At 38.5% G+C, this 22,420-nt stretch overlaps 1 protein-coding gene across 2 annotated transcripts; it reads right to left on the bottom strand.

Moving 5' to 3' along the window:
* Nucleotides 1-1,231: 1,231 nt before the first annotated feature.
* On the bottom strand, nt 1,232-13,187 carry LOC120313528 (amine sulfotransferase-like). 2 transcript variants are annotated; one of them, XM_039355534.1, is made up of 7 exons: nt 13,032-13,187; nt 12,611-12,759; nt 7,517-7,725; nt 6,090-6,216; nt 4,984-5,078; nt 3,921-4,101; nt 1,232-1,548 (listed from the first exon to the last, which is right to left on the bottom strand). In XM_039355534.1, exons 2-7 carry the CDS (start codon nt 12,750-12,752, stop codon nt 1,388-1,390), a joined length of 915 nt encoding a protein of 304 aa, XP_039211468.1. In that variant the 5' UTR covers nt 12,753-12,759; nt 13,032-13,187; the 3' UTR covers nt 1,232-1,387. The 2 variants fall into 2 exon arrangements, with proteins under 2 accessions (XP_039211468.1, XP_039211469.1); XM_039355535.1 differs by having other exon boundaries at nt 13,047-13,065.
* Between the last annotated feature and the right edge of the window lie 9,233 nt (nt 13,188-22,420).

The raw sequence follows: 22,420 nt of genomic DNA, 5'->3' as shown, positions 1-22,420 counted from the left end.
AGAGGGCCTGCCTGCAATTACGAGTTGTACACCAGCTGCACCCTTTCCTGGACCAACATGCCCTCTTCACAGTCCCCATGCCATAGATGTATCCAGTTTGGAGTACTGTTTTGCATTGTACATGGGGCTTCTGGAATCTTATCCAGCAGATTCAATTAGTTCAAAATGCAGGGCTTGCATAGTACTGCACAAATTGAAATTAGTGCATGTATCACCTTTTGTGATTGAAGGCAAAAGGAGAAGGGGACAGCAGGGGATAAAATGGTTAGATAGTGTCATCAATGCAATGGGTATGAATTTGGGCAGACTCAGAGAGACAGTGGATGCCAGGAAGACTGGCACACTATGGTCCATGGGTCACAAAGAGTCAGAAATGACCTAGCAACTGAACAACAATACCTCTTGTGGGAGCTGCATTGATTACTGATCTGCTTCTGGAAGCAGTTCAAAATACTAGTTGTCATCTTTAAACCTCTACATGGCTTGGTGCCAGGATATTTGAAAGGCCGCCTGTCCTTTGTTACCCTAACCCACCAGAGTGGGAAGACAAGGTATGTTAAAGGTCCCATGTACAAGATGGAGGTATATCTTGTGGGACTGAGGAAAAGGGCCTTCTCTGTGGTGACTCCATCCCTTTGGAATAGTATTCCCTGGAGATAAGATTGGCCCCACTTTGTTACCTTTCTGGAAGATCCTGAAGATGTGATTTTGTCAATGAGTCCCAACTGATAAGGAGCTAGTCATGGTGTAACTGTGTGGTCACTGTTGCTGGGGTGGGTAGAGGAGCTATGGGTTTTTACACTGATATTTCAGTGTTATACCCAGAGGCATCATGTATGAGTTGGGTGGCTATATGAACTTATTTAAATAATAAATAATATCATTGGATGAGACCCAGGAGATATGCCTTTTCTGGTACAGTGTCTTCCCCACCCTATCCACAGAGTGCCAAGATTTGTAGGGCCGCCGGTCTGTTAGCCTTCAAAAAGAAAAAAGAAAAAAGAAAAAAAAGCCTTAAAAATGTGATTTTTCCCGTAGGACTTGGACTAAGATGATATATCAAGCAATATATATCTTCAGGAAGGCGGAAAGTATAATAAATGGGTCTGGCTGTTGTAGCTATATCAGTTTTGGATTTTTTTGTTGATATTATTTTTAATTTGCTATGTTGTCTTTGTGGGGTTTTATTTCATATATAACACCCAGAGTCAGTCAGTAATGGAAACATAAATCAATAAGCAAATGCCATACAATATTTAATAATACCATAGAATTTGATGTTGCTCTGTTCTATGATCTCTGCAGAGTTGAGACTTAAGCATTACAAGGTTACAGAAAGACCATTCTTGAAAAGTCATCTCTGATCCAAGCCATTTGAAGTTGTGCATCACACATTATTTTCCTCCATTGAGCTGGAAATAGGCTCAAGTTCTTCCTGAATATCCCAGCAGAACCTGAAGGGCAGCTTTTCCATCCTCTCCTTAAAGACACGGTCAAACATTTCACTCTGGGCAACAGTCATGGTGTTCTTCCAGTCCCCAACAGTACCTGGGAAATAACAATTAAAAAAATGTCAACAGTTTTTGTATTCAATTAAACTAGAAGCTATTTATGCCATCCTGTCACCAAAATGTTCATTCTTACACATTCTTATGTGACTAAGTTTGTATTTGAATCAGTCGTGTGAAAAAGAAAGTACATCCTGTTTGACTTCTATGGTTTTATCTATGAGGACATAGTAAAAATCTGGTTCTTAGCTGTTTTTAAAAGTAAGTAAATACAAACTTAGATGAACAACATGACATTACACTATGTCATCATTTATTTTACACAAAAAAAGCCAAAATGGAGAACCGTGTGTGAAAAATTTATGATTTAATAGCTTGTAGAATCACCTTTAGCCGCAATGACTTGAAGTAATCGTTTTCTGTGTCACTTAATCAGTCTCACACATTGCTGTGGAGGAATTTTGGCTCATTCTTCTTTACAACTTTGCTTCAGTTGATTGAAGTTTGTGAGCATTTGTTTATGTACAGCTTTCTTGAAGTCCCACCACACCATTTCAATCGGGTTGAGATCTGGACTTTGGGCCATTGCAACACCTTGAGTCTTTTCTTTTTCAGCCATTCTGTTGTAGATTTGCTGGTGTGTTTGGGATCATTGTCCTGTTGCATAGCCCAATGTTGGCCAACCCTTGTGAATGATCTTCTTCAACATAGAATGATGTATTTTAAATTGTTTGCAAATAACCTTTCCCAGACTGATAGGCAACAACAATGAGTTGTCTAAGATTATTACTGATGACCTTCCTCAATGCTGGAGAGCAGCAAACTCCTAAAACTTTGGGTTTTATAGACCACTGGATTAAGGTCATTTGATAGCAGCACTTAGCTGCTACTTAGCTTCTTCATACCCATAGAAACAGTAAGGATGTTCTTAGTTTCTTCCCCACATGGCTTCTCCATTTTGGCTTTCTTTTTTGTAAAATAAATGATGACATGGTGTAATATGTCATGTGTTGTTGTTCAGCTGACTATGTATATACTTAATTTAAAGAACTGCTAAGAACCAGATGATATTTACCATGTCCTGATATGTAAAACCTATAACTCAAAGAGGGCATGCTTTCTTTTTAACATGAGTGTATATAAAACATTTCAGGACTTCAGAAAGGGACTATAGGGATGAAGATAAAATCTCTTCCAGAGGTGGTTTCCATTCTCCAATTACCTTGCCCACTATGAGCTTCGCTTGAGTCTGAGAAAGAGGATACTAGTTTGCAAAACCTGACTAACTTGGAACATTGCACATTTGTCCATTATCAGATCAATGTTTAGCCACCTCTATGTCCATCAAACCGTTCTTAGAATTCTGTATTTATAGTTTTTGGGCAGGAAGTTGTCCCTTATTATTTTAACTAGAGCTGGATTACAGAGTGAAGACTTAATAGAAGGGCAAAGATCTCTCTAACTAGAAGGTGTTGAATGATTCTCCTGCCATAAGTATCTTTTACTGGGAAGTCATGGAACCAATGATCTACCAGAGAGGTTCTAAATGATCTTGAATTCACCCGTTTGGAACTGGCCCCCTGATTAAGTGAAATGATTGATGGTTCTTTGAGCTTTGGCTATGTTCCTATAGGCTTAAAGGAGACTGGAGGACAGTGCCCAGGGTAGAGAGTGAAGAGGTTGTGTCTTTTCCACCTTAAAAGTGGCCACTGTGAGCTAGAACTATCCTACTTCCAAAGGACCGTTAGACTATGCAACCAACATAATGATCATTGAAAATATCAGATTTTATCCATGCCTAAAATTTATCAGGGTGAAAAGGAGAACACCACTTCAACATTGGCACAGCTAAGAAAGGCTTATGGCTGCCTCAAATGCAGGCTGCTGATGAGACAAACACAATATCATGGAAAGACAGCAAAAAGAGTGGTTGTTGGGACATGTCCATACCATTTTAGAAAGTGCCTTTCAGGTGAAGGTAGTAATCTTGGTTTCATGGTTCCGATAGATGAGGCCAGTAAAAAGAACTCCAAGGCAAAAAAGATTCCGGCAGGATCAAAAGTGAAACCAAGACTAAAGCGTTCCCCCCACAGGTTACAATGTTACAAAGTTGAACTTCTCAATCCAATGATGTGTCATAAATCACATTCCCCAATTAACTACTTGCACAGGCTTTCTAATGGAAGCCTTAGCCTACCAAAATGCAATCAGCAATGATCTTGGTTCCCATAGAACAATTTGTTGTTTTGACTAAGTTAGAAAATACTCATCCCTCCTCCCAAATCTGTGGCTACCGAAAATGAAGGGAAAATGGCTTCAGCCAAATTCATTTGTAGTGTTGAACGTGGTTTCAGATGAAGCCCAGCACGTTCCAAAAGCACAGTCCCAGAATATTAATTATTACTGATCTACCTTTGCGAAGAAAGTTTCCTTTGCTGAAATCGAGGATATCAGAATGCATGAATGTGTAGTTTGCTCTGGAATCCACTTTCATGTTATCAAATGTAGCTTTATCCACCACATCATCCATCTCCTTTTCAGTTAGTTTTTTTCCTAGGAAGTTGCATATTTTCAGTACAGATCTTCTCAGGTCCTGCAATTTGATAGAGCCTTATATTAGATCATCCACAACAATGGAGAAAAGATGGAAAAGTTTGTTGAGATCTCACATATCATATCTGTCACTCACTCCCCCAACCTTTAATTCTTTCTTTTCAAACTGAAAAAACTACCCTGATTAAATAATTTGTGTTTATTTTTTTAATGAAAACTATACATAGATCTAGGAAACAGTATCATTGAATAGAAATGATGCTTTAGGACTTCTTGTAAATGTTTTCAAAGGCAAGTTTTGAGAAACATTTTTAATTGACAATATATTGATGTGCCATAAGTTCCCTAAGATTCAGATTTTTATGTTCTTCGCAATCTTGGCAGCATCAGAGGCTGGCCAGTTCCTAGGCCGGGCTAAAAGAAAATGCCTTGGCCTTTCTTAAAAATGCAGTTGAGTTGAGTCAATCTCTTCTGAGCCAAAACAGGAAAATATTACAAGAGACTTTGACTAAGCTTTGGCTAATTACAGATACTTAGTTGGATTTCCCTTATCTACTAAGTAAGTCTATGAAAAATTAGATCAACTTTGTTTGGCCAGATTTGTTTACAACAGATGCATCCTATCAATTCTAGCATAATAAGCCAAGTGCTCACAAAAATACCTTTTATTAATCTTTTTGATATCAGGATGATAGCACTCTATTTCCCAGATCCTCCTGCTTCCTTTCGAAGAGACAGAAACTTACTTTTCTTCAGAAACCTCACCACTCCTACAGGAGTTCATAGAAACAACCAAGAGTGGTTCTATGATCACCTCTGTTACTCCCTATTGGAATAGATTATTCACACTTCACATCATTTCTAAAGCTGTCTGTGCTTAATGGTTGTTCATACTGCACTTCACAACACAAACACAACTTACCTTTTTCATTTCTTCATAAGAAAGGAAGAGAATATTGAAATCACCCTTATGAGCATACCAGCCTTCTACATGGTCTAGCCACGAACTACAAAGCACTGGTAGGAGAGAAAGTAATTTAGTATAAACATGAGGGCAGGCTTGAAATCACTGAGTTCAGTTGTTCAGCTCAGGGCTGCAATGATCCAGCTGACCATCTGTCTCAGGGATACATTCTTAATGCTTCAATTTCCTCCATTTATCCTCATTTATCTTTATGATCCTAATGGGCCTACAAATAAAAGCATGATAGCTCAACTAAGGGCTATCCTAATATCATTGAATGTGGAGAGGAGAGAGAAGGAATGGGAGCCATAATTAATATGGTTGCGTACTCCAACTTGTTAAGGGATTTTTTTATCAACTTGCTGCTATATTGTTTCATTTCTTTGCTTTTTCTTATTTGAAACTTTGGGGCAATCTGCTTTAATTTTTGTTATACTTCTTCAAATATCAGACTTACTCCAGTTAGCTATTTCTGCTTCCAACTCTTAAAACACTTGCTGTGTGATTCTTTAACTCAGAGTACCTAACTTTTCTGGTTTTGCCAACTGGCAGGAGAGGAGAGGGTTCTGTGTGAGCAGCCAGTAAGCACAACAATGTATGCAGCTGCACTTGCGCAAGCGGTGTGCATGCATTCCTGCTGCTTGCGCAAGAGGGGATGAGCACACGTGTGTGCTTGCCTGCCATTTCCATAGCTCAGTTGCAAACAATTCCTTCCATTTTCTCCTCTATATTAAATATATTTTTGTATTACTAGTATTATTTGTCTTAGTATTACTAGTCTCTCTCCTGTAATAAGCTCCCTTTGCTTGCCTCTCCTACCCATTTTTACTTCATGAGTTGTCCAAGTTGTCCTGCATTCTTCTTCACTCATCCATCCCATTATAAACTGTTTTCATAGAGTTTACACAAATTACTGCTTAAGTATAGAGAATCATTATTTGTTACTTATGTTAGGAAAGTGGATGGATTGTTTGTTCTTTGTGGGAAGCAGATGGAAATATATTCATAATCTCTTATCCAAAACAAAAACTGGCATAATATTGTCATGATGAAGGACTTCTTACCTTTTCCAGCCAAAAACTTCTCAAAGAAAGTACTGAAGTCTTTGGGGGTTTCCATTTTGACTGCCATTTTGTGAAAATGATAGCTAGAAACCATGACGTCCTTTGGATTTCTAAACACATAAATAATCTGTAAGAGAAAGATGACAGATTGACAGCAAAGCATACATAGAGTGCATCAAATATCTGTCATACACTAGTAATAGTAATAGTAGTAAAGTTGGAAGGGACCTTGGAGGTCATCTAGTCCAACCCCCTGCTCGGGCAGGAAACCCTACGCTATTTCGGACAAATGGCTGTCCAGTCTCTTCTTAAAAACTTCCAGTGTTGGAGCATTTACTGCTTCTGGAGGCAAGCTGTTCCACTGATTAAGTTCTCACTGTCAGGAAGTTTCTCCTTAGTTCTAGGTTGCTTCTCTCCTTGATTAGATTGCTTCTTGTCCTGCCTTCAGGTGCTTTGGAAAATAGCTTAATTCCCTCTTCTTTATGGCAGCCCCTGAGATATTGGAATACTGCTATCATGTCCCCCCTTGTCCTTCTCTTCGTTAAACTAGACATACCCAATTCTCGCAACCGTTCCTTATATGTTTTAGCCTCTAACACTCATCTAACAGGCTCCATTATATTATGGGACCTCAAAGCTTATTAGTAAAACCATGTTTGGGGAACTTCCAGCAGGCCAACAGGATTGAGGCCAGTCTCAACTCGGGGAGAATGATTTTCCATATTGCAGAGACCACAGAATAAAAGGCTTTCTTCCTGACAAATCTCCCTAGCAGATGGGACCTCAACATGCCTTTCCTGTTGGACTTGATGTGATGTGTAGCTGCAACTAGGGAGGGGAGGTCCTTCAAGTTATATGTTCCTGCCTCATGATGGGGTTTAAAGGTCATAACCAGCATCTTGAATCCTGAACCAAAGTGGTAGCCACTGCAGTTTCCAAAGCAGAGGTGTAATGTATGAAGTTCTTAGAGATTACACAAGTGCTCATGCTGCTGCATTTTGCACCAGCTGAAACCTTTGGTGACTAGGGCATGAGTGACTATGAGTAGGGATTGTGGGAAGGGATTTGAGGGCTAGAGATAGCATTCCTCAACTTGACAGTGTTCAGATATGTTAAGATAGCAAATGGCCATGCAACACAAAGTGTTGCAATCCATCTGGAAAAATAAGCTTAAATTGGTCGATATTCAGTTCGGTTCTTAGCTATTTCTCCGGGGCATGATATTCTGATATTAACACAGTTTTGTTTGTGTTTATTTTCCTCACCCTTCAAAACTTGTTAGTGTCCACCAAACATATTGGAACAATGTAATATGTGTTTGTGTGCCATTGGCCTATTTGTTAATAAAACATTCAGATACAGAGCTAATAGAACAGAAGACAGACAGTTCCCCACACCACCTCACAAGTTAGCAAAATATGTCCTACTTTTGCTCTTCTACTTCGTAATCCTTTGGGTACCAAATAGTAGGGCAGATGGGAACTAAAGAGACGAGGCGATGGGCGACTGGGAAAATCTACATGCAACAAATTATACTCCAGCCATGGTGCTCGGTCAATCAGGGTAATATTTTCAGTTTCATCTCGATGACCTTCATGAAGAATCAGATTCACAATATTCTGAGTCCATATTGTGCCTGCAAATAAGGAATAATTAAATTAATTCATCCATTATTATTTGCAGAACTTTGAGCTTATGCCAAGCCAACCTTCCTGTCAGGAGAAATAGGAAACATTTCAGAGATGCCTGAACACAATGAAGTTTTCTAAAATTGATAGATTAAACTGATGGATGGATGAGAAAAACTAGCTATTTATTTGCATATTGATTTCTATCCTGCTTTTATTAGTTTTAGAACTAACTCAAGATGGCAAGCATACTTAATAATCCTTCCTCATCCTATTTTCCTCACAAGTATCCTGAGTGGGCTGAGGCAGTGTGACTGGCCAAGGTCATCCACCCAGCAATGTATGGGTAAAATATAAATGATGAAAGTACAGGTTTAGCAGTTTTATTTTCCCTGCATTTTCAGCTTCTTATAAAATGCTAAATGTTGAGGCTTCCACTTTGCTGACGTGGCTGCCACGGCCGCTGGAAGGCGAGCTCCATCTTCCACATCTGATTTTGCACCACTGGCGGACCCTGGAAAGGGTCGAAAGTCACTTTGTAGGGGCAAGCAAGGAAGGAATCCCCGCTTGATCGTGGGAGGGTGGTAACCCTTCCGCTCGATCCGGGGCAGCCTCCAAACTGGCGGACAAAAAACTGACCATAAAAATATGGCCCATCAATAGGCTGCAGACAGCCGAAGTCAAACTTATTACCAGGCACCTATAAAGCAGCGCGGATGAGACTGGGTGAGATCTGCACCTCTTTTCAATCCTAACTATTTTTTCTACCAGTATAAGCTGCCCGAAGTATTTTCCCCCCTGTGGAGAGAGGGAAGGGGAATTCTATCCCACTCTCTAAAAACAGGGGCAACTGACTATCCAGGGGAGTTTAAAATGCTGAAAGAATAACCTGATTTTAACTGGATTTCTATCTTTCTCAAATTTGAGGACTAAAAGATTTCTTATTCTTTTTTTTAATTGAAGAGTTTTATAAAAGTTACAATATAAACCCCTCAACCAACCCCCCCTAACCCCCCCTCCCTCCCCCACTTCCTAGAGCTGAGTACAGGGTTACAATTAGTATAATAATCATAATCTAACTATCATTAACCAATTATATAAATAACCAAGTCCATAATGCGCTTTAACTCCCCTTTAGCATAAATATAAACAAATTAAAAGTAAAAATAATACTAATAAAATATAAACAAACATAATATCCTAATTATTAAATTAGTTATTATCCAAATTGTTAAACAATACTAATACATATAATAATATCATATAATTAAAACTAAAAATTCCATTATAATCAGCTATTAATAATAATAATATTCTAAAATTTACTCATAAACTAAGTGGAACTTTTTAGTCCCATATTTATTCTGATTATAATCTATCCATCTTCTCCAAACCAAAATGTATCTTTCTTGTGAATGATCCTTCAAATAAGCAGAAATCTCAGCCATTTCTGCTAAGTTTGACACTTTAAGCGTCCATTCTTCTATAGTAGGCAAGCAATCCTGCTTCCAATATTGCCCTACCAATAACCTTGCTGCTGTTATCAAATTCAACATCAAATTAGTTTCTTTAGTATCTCATTCTATAATAACACCCAATAAAAATAATTGTGGAGTAAACTTTATTTTTCTCTTGAAAATCTTTTGAATGTTCTGAATCCAAAAAGCTTTTATATTTTTACAAGTCCACCGGATATGAAAATAAATAGCATCCAAACTACCACATCTTCAACAATCCCAACTAAGAACTAATCAAGTACTTTTAATCTTTCGCAATAATATGAGTCCCTGCAAGCAATGTCATTTTTATGTTGTTTCAAGTAGTAAAATACTTTCTTTCTTTTCTGTAATAAATTCAGGCCATTAACATAGTGGCCTGAAGCCTCTAAAACACTACTTGAATATCAACCATTGATCTCTTTGGTCGTGCCCCTCCCACAGACTCTATGGTAATCCAGAATTAGCCTTCTGCTTCTGCTGCTTTTCTTTACGTCTATACACAGCACGAGTCATCCTCTGTTCCTTTTAATCATCCTTTACCTCCAAACTCTGTTCAATAGGCTCAGCCTGCAATAAATCTCCTACACCTTCAACTGGTTGTTTATCTTCCAGCCTTTCTTCTATTCTCTTAGATCATGAAGATGGTGGTGAACCTGCTTTCAGAACATAAGTATAAAAATCTTCTGCCTTTGAAATTGTATTAAGTCTATATCGTGTCCCTGCACAATTCACCAGTTTTCCAATAGGTATCTTCCATCTAAACTGGATCTGTCGATTTTTAAGCTCCTCAGACAGAAAGGCGAAGTCTTTTCTTTTTCTAAGAATTTTTGGAGGTATTTCTCTTAAAATTATAATATTTTGACCTGCAATTTGAAATCTCTGTTTGTAGAAAGCCTGAATAATTACATTTCGAAGTGATCTCCTGGAAAAATAAATAACCACATCTCTGGATAAGTTTTTCTGCCTCGCCATCCATGAATTAACCCTAAATATTTTATCCATCTCTCTTGATAATTCCTCAGGTTCACATCCCAGAATAGGAGCTATAGCTTTTGCCACCTTCTCTTTACATACACACACACACCCCCATAATAAAGGTAAAACAGGATATATGCAGTGTTATCTTCATTTTAGATATCAAAAGGGTTTTGCAGCTCGCTATGTTTTGTTTTCTGTGGGAAACAGATCCAAGTGGCTCTTTGAGTGTTTTGGGTTGCCTACCCCTGGCCTAGATATATGAAAACAAACTTTGATTACAACTAAAGAATCAACTGCACAGAATATAATGGAAGAAGTGGAACAATCAAATACTATGATAGAAGACTCAACTAATCAACAAGCACAGTTAACAGAAAACCCAGAAAAGGGACTGGCAATGTTGGAAATGGAAAGGACTTTCTATATAAACCAGAAGAAACCTGAGGATCAAGAAAAAGAACAGACTGAAGGGAAGATAAACATTTCAGTACAACTATGTCAATATGGAAAAATAGAGAGACGATTTGTTAGCCCTTCCAAAAACATGGCGACTGGATGGCCTCTTTTATTTCAAACAAGATATATAATAAAAGATGGAGATCTATTTGATGACTTAGAAGCATGGATATGGAAGGCGAGTTGGCAAAGAAAGAAAGCTAGAATAAGGCTGAAGAAATTGAGGTTTTGACTTATTAGCGAGGATTAAAATAGAATATACTCAAATAGACAAGATGTGTACTTTGAATACTAGATTTTGTTATGAACTGAGATAAAGAAAGCTTTGGTCATTAAAAACTTGGAAGTAGAAATATTAAAAGTTAAATTTGAATATTGATTTGTTTATAAAGGTTGAATGTAAAAGTAACTAAGATATATATATATATATATAAGCTAAAATCTATTGATAAATGTAATAAACATGTTTTTACTTAGATGATATAATAAGTACTATACTGGCTTAAAAATGAGATAGTAGACATTAAGAGAAAAAGAGAGGAAGTATTTGATGTTGAAACAAGAGAAACTTTGGTTAATAAATTTAAGACATTTGGAAATTAATAGAAAATAAGAATGTTATACTGTAGTATTAATTAGATAATGTGAGAAATAGAATATATTCAAATAGATAAGATGTGTATTCTGAATAATAGACTTTGTGATGAATTGTGATAAAGAGAACTTTGGTTACTTAAAACCTTGAAATTATAAATATTAAATGTTAAATTTAAATATTAATGGGAAACTAAAAATTGGGGAAAACTAATTAGGACATTGATTATCTATAAAGACTGAATGTTAACATAACCAGGATATGTATATGCTAAAAATTATTGATAAATGTAAGAATGTTATTTTTATTTGATATAATAAGAATTGTATTACTTAGTCTCTGATCGTCACTCATGTCATGTCCTTTAGCCAACTTATTTGTAATGGTTTCTTAATGTACTTATCTTCCTAGAGAGTGCTCAAATATTTAAGAAGGCTGATTTTAGTCAATCATTGTGTAAGCTGTGCTTCTGTATTCCAAAAATGAGCAAGAGAGGACATAGAACACGATTGAGTAATAACCTAATTAACTAGAGAAAGACTATCTTCTCCCAGGCAACTTTATCAAAATATGTCTAACCATTCAATCCAATATAACACAATCAACACAAGCTGTGGCAAGGCTAACACTGCCATACTTCAAAAATACCTCAGAAATTAGACTACTGTATTACAACCACATGTTATCATAGTAGACAGATAGATAACCTTTATTGTCATTTTTTACTGTGGACACAATGGCACACATTAAAAATGAAATTTAGTTGTTTGCTCTCAAAGTGTACACATACATAACAAACATTTAAACATACATACAGACCTACACTCTTATGTATAAGTAACATAAATATTAATCACTGTCCATCTTTAAATATAACAGAAGGAGGAAGCTTTAGAGTTCACAAGGTTAATAATGTATGAAACTAAAAATTGGGAAAAAACTAATTAGGGCATTGATTGTTTATAAAGACTAAATGGTAAACTAACCAGGAAGTGTATAAGCTAAAAATTATTGATAAATGTAAGAATGTTATTTTTATTTAATTGATATAATAAGAATTGTATTAGTTTAAACATGAGACAGTAAATACTAAGGGAAAAGAGAGGAAATATTTAATGTGCTAGTTTGAGACTTGTACTAAAGATACTTGAATTATCGATTAACTCAGCCATGACGTTGCTTTTTAAATACTTAAATTTAAAATTAGAAAATCAATAAAACATTAAAAAAAACTAAAAAATAAAATGCTAAATATTAAAATTTGGTTATAGCACAACACAGTTACAGCAACCAAAATCCTGAGGAACTGAATAACAGCATTGGATACAAGATTATCTCTTTCTTGGAAGACATCTTTGAACTTACCAGATTTAGGATATGTGATTATGAATATATCATCATCTCGGATTTCCAAACTGTCCAGTAAATCTATACCTTCGGGTGAAGATAAGCCAGTTACGAAATAGATTCCTTTGTATTTATATAGGAAATCGTCCTCTGGCTCCATTACTTGGCTGTTGATAATAATATAGTAATTAACAGTACTTCCTACATTTATGGTCAATATTAATTTAGTTCTTTAAAAATCATGACTCCTGCTAACATAAAGAAAAACAATGTATATATTATTAGATTAGTTTCCCTAATTAATTAATTAGTTTCATGAACTCAATTTTCATCCACAAAAGTTTCCATTACAAACAATAAATTTGGTGTTCTTCTTGGAGTTCTGTGTAGATGACAAATTACACTATTAACAACATACTAGTTGCAATTCTTTTCTTACCTTGCCTTACCTTACCTAGTCTCCAACTGTCACTCATGTCATGTCCTTTAGCCAACTTATATTCCTGTAGAGTGCTCAAATATTTAAAAAGGCTGATATTTAGTCAATCATTGTGTAAGCGGTGCTTGTGTATTTCAAAAATGACCAAGAGAGGACATAGAACACAATTGAGTAATAACCCAATTAACAAGAGAAAGACTACCTTCTCCCAGGCAACTTTATCAAAACATGTCTAACTGTTCAATCCAATATAGCACAATCAACACAAGCTGTGGCAAGGCTAACACTGCCATACTTCAAAAATACCTCAGAAACCAGACTACTAAATTACAAACACATTTCATCATACTAGATAGATAGATAACCTTTATTGTCATTTTTTTTTACTGTGGGCACAATGGCACACGTTAAAAATGAAATTTAGTTGTTTGCTCTCAAAGTGTACATATACATAACAAACATTTAAATATACTATATACAACTACATACAACACCCTTACATATAAGTAACATAAATATTAAACACTATCCATCTTTAATGCATAACAGAAGGAGGAAGCTTTAGAATTCACAAGGTTAATACTGTATAGAACAAAACTGTGACTGAATCTGGATCTTCTGCTTCGGATACCATGAGCCTCCTCCCAGAAGGTAAGAAGGAAAACAGGATGTGAAGAAGATGTATAGTGTCCTAGACAATCTTGAGGACTCTCCTCAAGCAACACTTATGTGCTATGTCCTGGATGGAAGGGAGGGAACTGCCAATATCTTTTCTGCCATCCTCACCACTCTCTGCACCGCCTTCTTTTCTGAAGCAGTAATGCTTCCAAATCAGACTGTGATGTTGTATGTAGCACACAAACCATCTAAACTCTAAAATGATACATTTTTGTTCCACAAATAATGAGCATTGATAAAATAGACATTAGTTATTTTCAAGAATTTTGGAGTGAAGAATTGAAATTTTTATACTCTTCCTGAGACCATGGAGTAAAAGGGTGGAGGATTCATGGCTCCTATCTCAAAGGCCTTCTGGCTCTTCTCATCCTGGCCTCACCTCCTGCTTTGAGAGAGAAGAACTTGAGGTTCCAAGAAGACAAATCAGGAGACTCAAGCAGAGGCTTCCAAGGTAAATAGCACTTTAATTGATCAAGTGAAGTTGCAGGGTGGAACACTGCCTGAAACAAAGGCAGCTGTGTTCAGAAGTGCCATACCTTGGTCAGTCAGGCATTTCCTTATTTAGGCAGCAACAGCCAATCACAGAGTTACACATGTCAGTAAAATATAGTATCAGCCAATCACATTTTATTCTTTTCCCGCTCTTTTCCTTGTCTCTGGGTCTGGGTACGTGTTCTTCCTATTTTGGGAGCTGCTGTTCTAAGAGATTCTGTGCCTGTCTTTCTTTCTTCACCCAGCCAATGGATTAAAAGAAGAGGCTCTTGCACCCTTCTGCTTGCGTGGATATAAAGTGAAAAAGGGAAACAATTTGTATAGCACCACCTTCAGATTGTATAACATTGAGGCATGTGATATTTTTGGATGCTGAAAAAGCTTTTGATCAGTTATATTGGCAATTTTTATTCAGAGTTGTAGAGAAAATGAATTTGGGGGATAAATTTTTATATGCTCTTAAGGCTATGCATCAACAACAATCGGCACAAATTATAATTAATGGGGGATTAACAGAAGCATTTAAAATTGAAAAGGGTACAAGACAGGGATGTCCATTATTCCCATTGTTATTTGTTTTAACAATGGAGATTTTACTAATTAAAATTTGTGAATCAACTACAATAAAGGGAATAAAAATAAATAAGAATGATTATAGGTTGAGAGCTTTTGCTAATGATTTGGTTGTGACATTATCTCAAATGACACACTCGGTAAGGGATGTGGTAGAAATCATAACCCAGTATGGGAAAGTCTCTGGTTTTAAGGTAAATAATAACAAGACTAAAATATTACCGAAAAATATGTTTACGAAGGAAAAGGATATGTTAGCTAAATTGACAGGTTTTGAAATAGTGAAAAAGGGAGTATACATTACAACTTCTAATATTAAATTGTATAAAAATTGTTTTCTAATGTTAAATTGTATAAAAATAACTATGGGACACTATGGGTAAAAGTGCAAAAGGATTTAAATGATTGGAAAAAACTACAATTATCTTTGCTGGGGAGAATCTCAGCGGTTAAAATGAATGTTCGTCCAAAGTTTCTTTTTTTGTTTCAAATGATACCTATTTTGAAAAAAGATGCCAATTTGGATAAATGTCAGAAGGGTATTAATAAATTTATTTGAGTGGGGAAAAAACCAAGAGTTAAGTTCAAGATTATACAAAATGTACGGGAAAGAGGAGGACTTAAGGTGCCTAATCTGAAATTATATTATGATGCAGTGGCTTTAACATTGATTAGTGATTGGCTTAATTTAACAAATAAAAATATACTTTCTCTTGAGGGATGGGATTTACTATATGGATGGCACGCATATCTAATTTATGATAAAAAAAGTAGATCAGGTTTTTAAATCCCATATTTTAAGAAGTGCTTTATTGCGTGTCTGGAAGAAGTATTATTATAGGTTAAATTATAAAATACCAATTTGGGAGATTCCTGGACACGCTATAGAGGGGGTATCTAGGGGTGTGAACTTGGATAGGATTTCTTATAAGGAATTACTTAGATTGGTAGGGAAGGATTGACAATTAAAATCTTTAGTTGAGTTAAAGCAAGAAAATATTATACAGTCTTGGTTTCAGTATAACCAATTGTTGGTTAGGTGGAGCTTAGATCAAAAGGTTGGTATTACTTTAGGGGATGAGAATTTGGTAAAATAGATTAAAGATTCAAATTGAGCCCACATAAAGAGAATTTATACTGTTTTAATAGAATTGGATTCTGAAATGGATTTAGTTAAAGATTGTATGATAAAATGGGCTCAAAATATTCAAGAACCTATTTCATTGGATATATGGGAGGTAATTTGGGTTAGAAATGTAAAATTTACCCAGGCTCAAAATTTAAGAGAAAATTTTTCTAAAATGTTTTATAGGTGGCATTTGGATCCCAAAAAGCTGTCTTATATATATCCCAATTCACAGCCCAAATGCTGGAGAAGTGGTAGCTTGGATGCAACCTATTTTCATATTTGGTGGACTTGTAGAAATATAAAAGCTTTTGGGATTAAGATTTGGTGGAACATTCAAAAGATTTTTAAAAGAAAGATAAAGTTCATGCCACAACTATTTTTGTTGGGTGTTATTGTAGATTGTGATGCTAAAGAAACTAACTTGATGTTGAACTTGATAACAGCTGCAAGGTTATTAGTAGGGCAATATTGGAAGAAAGATTCTTTGCCTACTATAGAAGATTGGATGCTTAAGGTGTCAAATTTAGCAGAAACGGCAAAAATTTCTGCTTACTTGAAGGATCACTCACAAGAAAGATATATTTTGGTTTGGAGAAGATGGATAGATTATATTTAGAATAAATATGGGATTAAAAAGTTTCATTTAGCCTATGAGTAAACTTTAGAGTATTATTAATAGTTTTTTTTTATTAGTTTTAGTATGGTTTAACAATATTGATTTGTTTATATTATGTTTAATTTTAATTTGTTTATATTTATGTTATAAGGGATTTAAAGTCCGTTATGGACTTGGTTACTTGTATAGTTGGGTAATGTTTTTTTTAGAGTTTGATTGTTTATTTGTGACCCTGTATTCAGCTCTGGGAAGTGGGCTGGGGGGTTAGGGGTGGGTGGGATTGGGATGTATATTGTACAAAACTTTTCAATAAAAAGAAATGCCACACCTTGGTCAGTCAGGCATTTCCTTATTCAGGCAGCAACAGCCAATCACAGAGTTACACATGTCAATACACATAGTATCAGCCAATCACATTCCATTCTTTTCCCGCTCTTTTTCTTGTCTCTGGGTCTGTGTACGTGTTCTTCCTGCCTTCATAAAATAGCATCCTAAGCACAGTTTACAGAAGTAAAATGGTGGTAGGCTAACAACAAGAATAAGTTTTTACCCTTTTGTACAAACCCTATATTTCCTCCCTTTTAATTTTGTGACAGAATGCTTTCTGTCAGAAAGAAACTATAGGAGTATATCTTCTTGGAATTGCTGTGAGTATCATAATGTCTTTTTTTCTAAAGAAGGTACAAGGGAAGCAACAATAAAAGAACACAAAAGTCCAATCAATCCAACTACATTCCCATTTTTTAGAATAGCTCAGTCCATTGTGAATTGTTTTCAGTCAGGTGGGAAGAGTTCTGAAGGACTTTTCTGAAGAAGAACTTTCAAGTCATTCAACTGCTGAGCTTGCCATTGGATGAGAGGTGGGGGCACCTTCTTGACTCTCAAGCCGTGGACCCACACCTTAAACCCTTCCACCTTCACTGCAGTAGGAATGCTCAGGAGGACTTGACGAGAGTGGGACCACTTTGGATCAGTGCATAAGGGAGACAATTCTTTTACATGAACCCATTCTCCAGGTATAGCAATATTTGCACTCTTGCAAGCAGGAAACCTACATTCACAGCTGTATTTTCAAACTTCATCATCTTTAAGATGTGTTGATGCAGAGATTTCAGTTCCCAGAATGCCCAGCCAGCATGGCTATTGCTACTAATTCTAGGAGTTGAACTCCCTGCAATTCAAAATTGCCAAGTTTTTTTGTTTGTTTAATTTCCATAGCCAGCTATCTCAGTCAATGAGAAGCTTACAATTAAAAAAAATTATTACGATTAACCCTAAAACATTTTTTAAAAATAAAAATACTGAAAAACTAAAAAATCCAGAATAAATATACATAAGAGAAAGTTATATGGTCAGTTAATTCATAACCATGTTCCATATGAACAAATCAATGGCTAGGGATTTTAAAGAATATTTGGAATGTTTAGGATCTTGATATTTAACATTAAGAAAATGTATTTTTTATTCACTATATCAGAGAAAGGATGGGCTATCTACTTGTTCTGGAAATGTAAAACAGATAAAGGGGTACTTTCTTATCAGATGTAGAAGACTTCTATCACTCTTGTCTCATTTTCTATCCATAAACATATTGAAGTATTGCTATAAAAATCAGTATGTTTTAAAGATACAAGTATACTTCTGATTTACAAGTATTAGGAATATATCATTATATGAAGAATTATGATTTACCAATAGGAAATGCGGCAAGAACAATGTTATTGCATTCTTATTGTTCAAACCTGGATTCCAATCTTAGATTGATCATGTTGAGTCCTTCGCGAAAGGCAAGACACAAGAAGCAGTTGTAGTTCTCAAGTTTTCTTTTATTCTGTGTTCATCTTACAGATGAAGGTTTCAGCAATGCCCAAAAGCTCCCAGCCTCTTATATAGGCATTTCCCGGGTCAATGTGTTACTTTTCCCGCGCCAGCACCCGCGCATGCGCACAGGCGCTGGCGACAGCCTGTCTGGTCCCGGGCAGCTTGCACCTGCCCGGGACTGCCTGCAAACGCCCCGAGCCCGTTTGCAAGGCTCGGGATATAACACCCCTTTCCCCCGGGCTAAAACTACTACCAACATACAATCATTTCTTAATGCAATGTTCTACTCCCCAGTGCTCCTACTGTTTACTGGCTTTTGTTTAGCCAGCAATGTTATGTAATCCTCTAAGTACTTAGGCGATTTCCTTGCTCTCTGTGACCTTCTCAGCTCTGGGTTTCTGACAGGTGTTCCCCGACTGAGGGGTGACGTGAGCCTGTTCTCCTTATCATGCCTTGGTGCCTTCCAAGGACTGTGCCCCAATGCCTGGCCTGCTTGCTTGCCCACCGGGCTCGTCAGGCCAGGGCTTCTGTTTTATTAGTGACCTGGTTGACCCGCCTAGCTGTAGGCCCTAGGGCCCCTTGAAGTGATAGCCACTGCTGGGCGTCTCTGTAGAACCTCCTAGGTCCGTCCAAGACCTGTCAGGAGGCTGTCCATCCCCTAAACCCCGTTCTGTGTCCAGGCTTGTGTGGGTTTCTGTACCTTCCCAAAACTCAGTTACTCCCTGATTTGGGCTAGAGGTGTTGTGGTCGGGACTTGGTTCCTCGACCACCTCCCTGTATGTTTGACCCCCTGTAGGACTTAGGGTAAGGTCAGGCCAGCTCTGGGGATTATGTGCCAGCTCTCTTGCGGGGTATGATTTATTGGGACACTCCCGGGTATCCTCCCTGACTGGAGTACTGTGTGGTGTAGATGGATAGTGATTGTGCCCCCTGGGTGACTCCCTGGCTGGAATAAGCGTGAATGCCTGATGATTGGGTAAGCTCCATGAATTCCTGTTTGGAGCACTCGTGGAATCTTGGAATGGGCCGTTTGTGGCTCCATCATTGGAGGTGGGCAGCAGCTCGTGCCCTTCCCTTTGCTCCGAATGGTCCCCCTCCCCCCTGGAAAAGACCCAGGAGTCTCAGCTGGAAGATCCCACCTAGGGCGGAGTTGGTCAATGTGCCTGCGCAGGACACGACCGTTGTCCAGGGCAACCTCGTAGGATAGAGGACCTGTGACCCTGGAAATAGAAGTGGGGACCCATGTATGACCAGGCCCGTAATTACGAGTCCAGACCGGGGCACCCACAAGTAGTTGTCTAGGTGCCCTAGAATGTGAGGTAGATGAAGGCAGTCTGTCCGGATGCAACCAGTCAAGCTTAGTAGTAAGTTTACGCCCCCAGCGAAGTTCAGCTGGGCTTCTCCCTGTAGAAGTGGATGGTGTGGTGCGGTAAGAAAGGAGAAAGTCAGCCAACCTGTGATGCCAGTCCCCATAGGTGAGTCTTTTCAAGGCGTCCTTTGTGATGCGAACCATGCGTTCAGCCATACCGTTGGTGGACGGGTGGAAGGGTGCAGACGTGGCATGACGAATCATGTTAGCCTGTAAGAAAGCTTGGAATTCAGAGGAAGTAAATTGAGGGCCGTTGTCAGACACGATGACATCTGGGAGCCCGTGTGCAGCAAAAATCCCCCTCAGTACCTGAATAGTCTTTGCAGTGGTGGTGGATGAGACAGGTACAACCTCAAGCCATTTTGAATGACTGTCAATGAGGACCAAGAAGAACTGGCCCTGAAAGGGCCCAGCGTAGTCAATGTGCACCCTAGACCATGGGGACTGTTTTTCCTCCCATCTATGCACAGGAGCTTGGGGCATCTCTGGGCGAGAGCGCTGGCATAGGTGGCATGCATGCACCTTAGCCTCAATGTCTTTATCTAAACCAGGCCACCACAAGTGGCTGCGCGCAAGGGCCTTCATATGAACAATGCCAGGATGACCCTCGTGGAGGGACTCTAAGATCCTAGTCCTCATTGAGGTGGGAATGACAACTCTGTTTCCCCAAAGCAGACAACCCTGAGAAGTGGACTACTCGTTCCTTTTGGACCAGAAACTCTGAAACTCAGGACTAGGGCAGTGCTCAGGCCATCCAGACAAAACCCAAGAAAGGACATGTGAAAGTGTGTGATCTGTGCCTGTTTCAGCGGCAACATCCCTGGCATTCAGAGGAGACTCGGGCAAGGCTTGGATGGATAGAATGTTGACAGCTGGCGCAGGGTCAGCTTCTACTACTGGCAGGGGCAATCTACTGAGGCCATCAGCATGGCCCATTTCTTTCCCAGGCTTGTGGAGTAAGGAAAAATCATATGCAGACAGAAAAATAGACCACCTAAGCATTCTAGGGGAAATGATTTGGGGAGTTTGCTTACGTGTGGTAAACAGTCCCAGCAGAGGCTTATGGTCAGTGAAGACCGTGAAATGCCTGCCATACAAAAAATCATGGAATTTTTTAATTCCAGCAACAACAGCCAAAGCCTCCCTGTCTATCTGAGCGTAGTTGCGCTCAGCAGAAGACAATGTTCTGGAGTAATATGCAACAGGAACCTGAGTTCCATCAGACCTGAGGTGGCTCAGGACAGCTCCTACCCCGTAAGGGGAAGCATCACAAGCGATGCACACAGGAAGGGACTCATTGAAGTGTGCAAGTACACTGTTAGAAGTGAGCAAGGCCTTGACCTCATTGAAACTAGCCTCATGCGTTTGTGACCACTGCCACACCACTTGTTTATCTAATAACCTGTGAAGAGGCTCAGCTACACTAGCTTTATGTGGAAGAAAGGAATTGTAGAAATTCAGGAGGCCCAGAAAGGCCTGAAGTTCGGCCTTAGACTTTGGCCTAGGTGCTTCTAAAATGGCAGTTAGTTTGGATTCAGCAGGGTGAATCCCAGCAGCATCAATTTTGAATCCCAGAAATTCAGTAGAAGGCACCCCAATTTTGCATTTGTCTTTTTTGAGCTTGAGGCCTGTTTTCCTGAATCTTAACAGAACAGCCCTTAGCCTTTCAGCTAGAATGTGTGTGGAGTCTCCTGCAATTAAGACATCATCAAAGTAGGGGCAAACCCCCGGTATACTCCGTAGTGTGTTTTCCATTACGCTTTGGAAAATCCCAGGAGCGACATTGTAGCCTTTTTACCTTAAAGGCCCCTCGGTGGGTCACAATAGTCTGAGCTATGGCAGCATCATCATCAACAGGCAGCTGTTGATACGCTTGAGCTAGGTCAAGCTTTGCAAAAACACGCCTCCCCTTGAGGGAGGCCAGAATATGACTGACCACAGGAACAGGATAGGCATGTTGCTGCAATGCCTTATTAAGAGTGCATTTGTAATCAGCACAAATGCGAATGTCCCCATTTGCCTTTATAGGCGTGAAAATGGGGGTCTCCCAAGGACTGGAATCAACGGGTTCTAGAATTCCCTGTTGGATCAGTTTGTCCAACTCAGTGTCAATTTTACTCTTTAAAGCAAAAGATACCCTTCTTGCTTTAATTCTAATGGGAGTGACAGTGGGGTCTAGTTTTAAGGACACAGGGAGTCCCTTGAATGTGCCCAGCTTTGCAGACTTCCTGTAGGTCGAGTGTTTGTAAGCTGTTGAGCCCCGTGATGTGTATCCCCAAGGCTTCAAACCAATCGAGTCCTATGAGACTCTTTCGTTCACCCCCTACTACTAATAGGTCTAGTGGACCTTCAAAATTCTTATACTGTACGTTAAGGGTGGCCTCCCCCTTAACACACACTCTCGAATTTTGAAAGTCTGTTAACACAATGTCAGAAGGCCTTAATTTAGCCTGAGTTCCACTGCCGGAACAAATCTTCCTAAATGTATGCAAGGATATGATTGAAAGGGCAGACCCCATGTCTAGTTCCATAGTTAATGGAACCCCTTGTAGCTTCACCTTGAGTGACAGCTTTTTCTTGATGGGCTTGTGTGTGCCTGTCCTGAAGATGCTCCTTTGCGAAGCGCAAAAACCTACCCTATTCTGGCTGGGGACCCTGGTACCTTTCAGGCGCAGTTCTTCCTGAGGTTGTACCTTTCGTCGGCCCGGACA

This window comes from Crotalus tigris, unplaced genomic scaffold (genome assembly GCF_016545835.1).
Source record: "Crotalus tigris isolate CLP2741 ecotype Arizona unplaced genomic scaffold, ASM1654583v1 scf7180000018691.1937549, whole genome shotgun sequence".
Lineage (NCBI taxonomy): Eukaryota > Metazoa > Chordata > Lepidosauria > Squamata > Viperidae > Crotalus > Crotalus tigris.
This window is presented reverse-complemented; position numbering and strand designations above follow the sequence as displayed.

What these genes read in the sequence shown, in the direction of transcription:
- LOC120313528 (XM_039355534.1), bottom strand. Translation starts at nt 12,752, where the DNA reads ATGGAGCCAGAGGACGATTTCCTATATAAATACAAAGGAATCTATTTC. An exon ending in AATCACATATCCTAAATCTG is followed by an intron (nt 7,726 to 12,610) that starts GTAAGTTCAAAG and finishes CCTTATTTGCAG; the next exon opens with GCACAATATGGACTCAGAAT. An exon ending in CTTATGAAGAAATGAAAAAG is followed by an intron (nt 4,102 to 4,983) that starts GTAAGTTGTGTT and finishes ATCAAATTGCAG; the next exon opens with GACCTGAGAAGATCTGTACT.